The sequence below is a fragment of the Sorex araneus genome, chromosome 1, assembly GCF_027595985.1.
Source record: "Sorex araneus isolate mSorAra2 chromosome 1, mSorAra2.pri, whole genome shotgun sequence".
NCBI lineage: Eukaryota > Metazoa > Chordata > Mammalia > Eulipotyphla > Soricidae > Sorex > Sorex araneus.
In genome coordinates this window covers 337,070,417-337,077,167 of record NC_073302.1, presented here as the reverse complement: position 1 = coordinate 337,077,167, position 6,751 = coordinate 337,070,417, and the positions used below count along the sequence as shown (strand labels likewise).

The 6,751-nt window shown below is 35.9% G+C and overlaps 1 protein-coding gene across 1 annotated transcript; it reads left to right on the top strand.

The window, feature by feature from the left end:
• Nucleotides 1–1,027: 1,027 nt before the first annotated feature.
• TCIM (transcriptional and immune response regulator) lies at nucleotides 1,028–2,500 on the top strand. The gene has a single exon (XM_055143641.1). The coding sequence runs from the start codon at nucleotides 1,101–1,103 to the stop codon at nucleotides 1,422–1,424; it is 324 nt and encodes a 107-aa protein (XP_054999616.1). The 5' UTR covers nucleotides 1,028–1,100; the 3' UTR covers nucleotides 1,425–2,500.
• Nucleotides 2,501–6,751: the final 4,251 nt, after the last annotated feature.

The following is a 6,751-nucleotide window of genomic DNA, read 5'->3' as shown; positions in this document are numbered from 1 at the left end:
ACATCTAGTTGGTTGCAACTCTTCCAATCATAGGTCTGCACACTAACTGGTTGGATACCGTGGAAGGCAGAAAGAAAAAATTCAAATTCTTCCAAATAAAGTATTATTCTATTTCTGGTCAATGTCAACAAAATAACTTTTTATTAAAGTGATTGTCCAGTATAGCATATGTTTCAGACATAAATCATAGAAAATTTGTGTGGCTGTATACTACATTAACTTTGCCATCAATAAATTTTATAGAAAGAATCATTTATTTTGTGTTATGTGTACTTAGAGCACCTAATTAATTTTAATATCATGATTTCTTGATAGCTATTTTTATGTATATGTGGTATGTTACTAATATTAAATAAAACCATTAATTATAATTATATTAGTTTTGCACTCATATTTTAGTGAAATGTTTTAATTATATATTAATCATTGATTTCAGACTATTTAAATTGCATTAAAGTTAATTCAGTGGGTGCCTATGAAATTTGTCTATAGTTTCTAAAAGATCAGAGCTTCATTCTGTGCCATGTCAACTTTCTAGGGTAAATTCCCTGTCTATAAATTAGGCAAACTCTAATCTATAAATTAACATTCTTGATTTCTAAACTCTTCTCAACAACTCCAAAATTGTTCTGACATGGCCTAGATTCTGATGTGGGTTGTCAAATGTTTGGAGTGCACTTTTAAAAATGTCTCTAGAAATTAAAACCTCCCAGTGTTTCTCGGAACGTTTTGTTCCGCTGTTGTTTGGAAAAGGTTTTGAGTCTGAGCCACTTTATCTGTGTCTTATTTTTTGCAGTTTCTAGGTTTGTTATTTTGTGAGAAAGACTGAGGTCGGTATAGAACTGTGGTCCACCGATGGGAATAGGCCCAAAGCTATTCCCGCCCCGCCAGTGAACAGTTTCCAGAAGCACTTGGGACAGGAAGAGGGAGCTGGCACCTCAACTGTTAACCCGTCTGGGGTTAATCTCCTGTGAGATCGCTGATGTCACCAGTGTAATTTGAACCCGGAGAGGGCCCTTAGAGCTTAAATAGCCGGCCGGGAAAGTTTGGCCGCAGATTCCCAGCCCCAGGAACTGGACTCCAGGAAGATCCTCAAACCCATGAAAGCAAAGCGGAGAGGCCAGCAGGTGACCATCATGTCCACTTCGCTGCGCGTGAGCCCGTCCATCCGCGGCTACTGCTTCGACACGGCCTCCAGGAAGAAAGCGGTGGGCAACATCTTCGAAAGCACAGACCAGGAGTCCCTCCAGAGGCTCTTTAAAAACTCTGGCGACAAGAAAGCGGAGGAAAGAGCCAAGATCATCTTCTCCATCGATCAAGACTTGGAGGAGAAAACACGAGCCCTGATGGCCCTGAAGAAAAGGAGAAGAGACAAACTTTTCCAGTTTCTCAAACTGCGGAAATATTCTATCAAAGTCCACTGAAGACAGGACAATGGATAAGACTATTTAAAGTGCACGTGAGTTTCTGAGACTCTTGACGCACGCCAGCATTTGTTGTAGCCTTGAAAGTTTCCCTTCCGACAGGACTCCTTACTTCTGAGGCTGTGAAGGAATGGAACAAACCGGCTGCAGAAACTCCCATCAATCTCGAGCCTGGGCTGGACAGAGGAGAACAAAATGCTTTCTGCAAGGATCTGAAATTTTTTCCTGTGGGAAAGGACTAATGCTGCTGTCAGGAGGAGTTTGGACAGATAATGAGAAATGCAGCTGAAGGTGACAGATGGCTGGGGGGAAATGCAGCAAGCTCCCCTTGCAGCCCCTTCGGACTGAAATTCAACCTGAATTTCTGTGCTCTGTTTTTAACTCCACTGGGTAGTGAGTAGAGAGAGGGTGGAGTACAGAGAAAGAGGATACCACGCTTAAATTGTTTACTGATTTTTTTTATTTGAATGTTCAAAATTTTGCCAAACTTTAATGTTGTTTATTGGTAGAGGTTTTTAGAAATCAGAAATTATTTATTTTCACTTCTGATAGCACCTGGAAAAGTGCATATAGGAATAAGTGCACATCTGTGGACTTGCAATAACTTCAGCTCAGTAAAACTGAACTTTCATCTTCTGGCTTTCAAAGGGTGTTTATGCATTTCAAACTGGTTGCACAACATTTAAAATAATGAGACCATATATATATGTCCATATATATCTGAAGTACTGTGTACTGTGAAAAAAATTTATAATTTTTAAATTTTTCCAACTAATGCTAAGATATAGTCAAATTATCTCTCTTGGTTACCGTGACAGCATTAGAAGTAATAAAATACACTAAGTAGCTTATAAAGATGCTTTGGTTTTTCTATAATTTAATATACATGATAAGTGGTATGCAAACATAATAAATTATTGTACAATTAGTTGTTCTTGGCCTGTGATAATTAATCTCAAAAGAAAAAATTATACAACTGGGTATTTTTTCTAAACTTTTGTAAAATATCGTTAATTTTCTAAAAATTTACTTTAAGAATAAAAGGTAATTTTAGAGTAATGTGATGTTAATTTACAGTTTTTCCAAATGAACTCATAGTAAATAATTAGGAAAATTCCTTGTCTCAACTATGAAATTTAGACATATAAATTTATAGGTTTACTCATATAAATAGTTTATCCATTGAGAGTAAGTCTTTAGCTCCATATTTTTGAAACTTTTGTATCTCCTTTTTAAAATATTTTTTCTTCTATGACTATATCAACTATATAAATATACTTTATTTTTTCTGGAAGAATACACTTAGAAGTTGATTCAGAATTATGATCAAGATTTTGTGTTCTATCAATGTTTATGTAATTCAAACAAGTACTGGAATGACATACTTACTCATAAAACTATAATAACTCTATGAAGATGTATATCAATGCATCTATACATTTCTGAATTAAAAACAATTGTTTTTATCCCCAGAAATTGGGGCCTGAGCATATAATTGCTGGGCAGTTGGACCTGGATTTGATCCCTCATATAGCAAATGGTCTCTTAAGCACGGTCAGGAGTGATCCCTGAACACAATCACAGGTAGGACACAGCAGGAACAAATCCTGAACTGGGTGCAGCTCCAAATCAAAACAACAAAACAAATAAAAAAAAAATCCCCAAAATAGAGCATTTCAAAAGTATCTAAAAGGTTTTGAAACAGCTGACCATCAACAGGCCAAATAAGTAAATGATTTAAAATCTTTTCAGCAAATTACAAGTCAGAATTCTAAGTCATATTTTTAATGTAATTTGAGGTGGTCACACCTATTTCAGTGTTTAGAGACATCCAATGGCTATTGGGGGCCAGTGGGAGGGGTGGGAGTTATGCAGGGCTTGGAATTGAACCCATAGCTCAAACATGCAAAGCATGGACTCCAGCCCTTTGAATTATTTCCCTGGTCCTAAATAACATTTTTATAGTAAATTAAATGGCAACATTTATTTTCAAATGTTAGTTGCTTAGGGAACATAGCAAAATCATCCCATTAGAAAGGGATTATTAATAATAATATAATTATAAGGTGTATAGCTTTGTGATAGAGTGTGTGATTCACATATATGAAACCCTATATTCCACTCTCATTTAAAGCCCAACACCCAAATGAAATGCATTATCTGAGAGCACAGATTGAAAAGCAGAATTGTGTCTGCGTGTGTGTGTGTGTGTGTGTGTGTGTGTGTGTGTGTGTGTGTAGAGAATGTTCATGAGATGAAATAAGTTACAGACATAAAAAGGTAGAGCTTTAACAGGTAAGAAATTGTAATCTCTGTGGATTATCTAAATAAATACTGTTTTAATGTTCTTTTTCTACCAGATTTTGAATCCTCTTGATAAATAGGTTTGCTTGGTACCTTCACTTAAAGTCTTCTCTCTTCCTGTGTAGGTATAAACCGTCGACCTCAACATGCAGGTCATTAGTGACTTGTTTTCCTCTGTCTTGGTTGAAATCTCTAAATGATATTGATAAGGTAAAAGAAAATTTACTAATTTAGTTCTCTAGGTTATAAATTATACTCCTTGTTTGCAATGAAAACATTTAAATTACTTTAGATTCAAATAGTATAAGTTTATCTTGAATACTGAACAGGAAATTTGTAGAATTTTAAATTTTCAAAGGTTAAATTTTGTACAACAATTTATAACTCTTTCTCTACTATTTGTTTTCTGGGGCCTCACCCAGCAGAGTTCAGGCCTTAATCCTGACTCTTGACAGGCTTGGTGAACAATTTGGGGGTGCCTAGAGTTAAACCTGGGTCAGTAAATGCCCTACCAGCAGTACCATTGCTTGGGCCCTGCCTCTGTTGTTTTTAACAAAATGTTATGTGCATCTTATCTGATTCATGTTAGCAAACAACATTTAATCGTTTGAACTCAGTTTTCTTGAAATATATTATCATTATTTCTGATTTTAAGATCCTACTGGGGAAACAAATCAAAAAGAAGGTACATGTGCAAGTGATCCCCAACAGTTTGAAGGATAAAATCTGTTATCCTAAAATCTGCTGAAAAGATTTTAAATCACTTCAGGGAAAAATCCATGTAAGACCCTATTACACAAAGGGCCTATCTTTCCCTTTGTTTTCCATTAGTTTGCTTGTTCAACTTGTTTTAGGGCCACACCCAGCTGTGTTCAGGGTTTACATCTGCATCTTAGCTCAGGGTCCACTCGTGATGGGACTCAGGGAACCACATGTGGTGCCAAAAGTCGAACCTGGGTCAGCTATACACTAGGCAAGTGCTTCACCAGCTGTTCTATCTCTCCAGCGCTATGCTCTCTCCAGTTGTAGAGACAAAGATGTGAAGTAATGTGATGTTATAACAATGATCTTTAATTTAATGACATTTTTTACTATGATGGAAGATAAAAATAAACCTAATTTGACCATGTTAAAATAGTTCATTTAAAAAAATCCATATCACAAGAACAGTCAAATATTTCTTGGTGGTAAATATTAATTATATTAAAATGTGCACTCTATGTTTTGAAAATATACAGAATACTGAGACATATAATATGCTTGTAAATAATACTCTGTACACATAGGTTTAAAATTATATTTTATAATTTTATTTAGTTAATAAAATAAGCAATGTAATTAACCAAGGTTAATTAAGCAGGGGTTGGAGTGATAGCACAGTGGGTAGGGCATTTGCCTTGCACACAGCTGACCTGGGTTCAATTCTTCCGTCCCTCTCCAAGAGCCCAGCAAGCTACCAAGAGTATCCTGCCCACATGGCAGAGCCTAGCAAGCTACCATGGCATATTTGATATGCCAAAAATAGTAACAACAAATCTCACAGTGGAGACGTTACTGGTGCCTGCTCGAGCAAAATCAATGAACGCATGGGATGACAGTGCTACAGTGCTACAGTGCTAATTAAGCAGAGTTAGTTTTCTCTGAGATTTTTCTCCTCAACTTGTAGACAGCTGTTTTTTTTCCATATGTCCAAATGGTTTTCCCTCTCTGTTTCTGCCTCTTATAAAGGCTCCAGTCATATTGAAATTAAGTTTACCTTCAGATCTCATTTTCACTTATTCAACTATTATCTTCAAATCTACTCCAAGATTTAGAGTGCTTGAACATTAACATAAGAGTTTAGAGGGAACACAATTTAGTTTATAACCATTTCTTGCATATTTCTCTTAATTGTTGTAAAGATATATATATATATTAGAATATTATTTATAGAAAAATCCATGTAAGATCCTTGAGAACAGGAATATTATCTTGTTCATGGTTGAGTATTACAATACATCTATCACTAAGCATAACATCAATAAGCAGTTAATAAAGATTTATTGATATGAGCATACATACTGGCATAAATATAAGGTTTTTGCTTGGCATACTAATTAATCTCAGTCAATGGAAGTCCATTAGCATTAACTAACAAACACAGAGAGGGGTCATGTTGAAAGCTATCTCAGAAAAGAATTCTGCCATGGTGCATTTATGCCACTAAGCAGCTTGTTAGGTATTTTTTATACGTGGACGGTTTAAAATGATTAGTAGAACAAATTCTCTGAACATTGTGAACTGTGTTTTCTGATAAAGTCTAATTTTGTTGTTCTAGACATAGTGTTTATTTATCTGATTGTGACCTGAAGACAGAAAATTTCTATTTTCCTTCTTGCTTCAGCATTGCAAACATCATTACTCCCTTAACCACATTCTTTGTTCTATATTAAATATAAAAATACATGTCACTGCACATTTCCAATAGTCCTCATTAAAAACTGTTTGAAAGGGTATAATATTAACTGCCAAAAATGTCTGTTCTATTCTCTGGAATAGCTTACATTGAGAAACATTAATATGAGGGAGACAGACAGACTCAGGGAAAAGAATTAATGGAAGCACATGGCTCCTGCAAGCAGGAAATGCTTTGATAGATCTTTTCCTCTTTTTGTTATCAAGAGAGCCTTGACAATAGACTCCATCATGAAACAGATGTTGTCTCCCCTTATGATGAGCACGGCTCATTTTCCTTGTCAGACTTGGAGTCTGCACAATGAACTAGGAAAGGACACACACAATGAGAAGGAAGAGACACACACACAATGTTGAGATCTGCCCTTGAGCCTCCCAACTGTGTGATGGGTGGAGACATCACCTTCAGGAGACACAAATCCCTTTGGCACATGTTTCAGGAAAGTCCTATGCTTCTGTTGTTCCACTGACCTTTTGTTAGAATTCACTCAAGTTGTGAAGAGATGGCCAAATGAAAACTAAGTGTAAGGCAGTTTGAAACCTTGTTATTGTCAAAGCACATCACATTA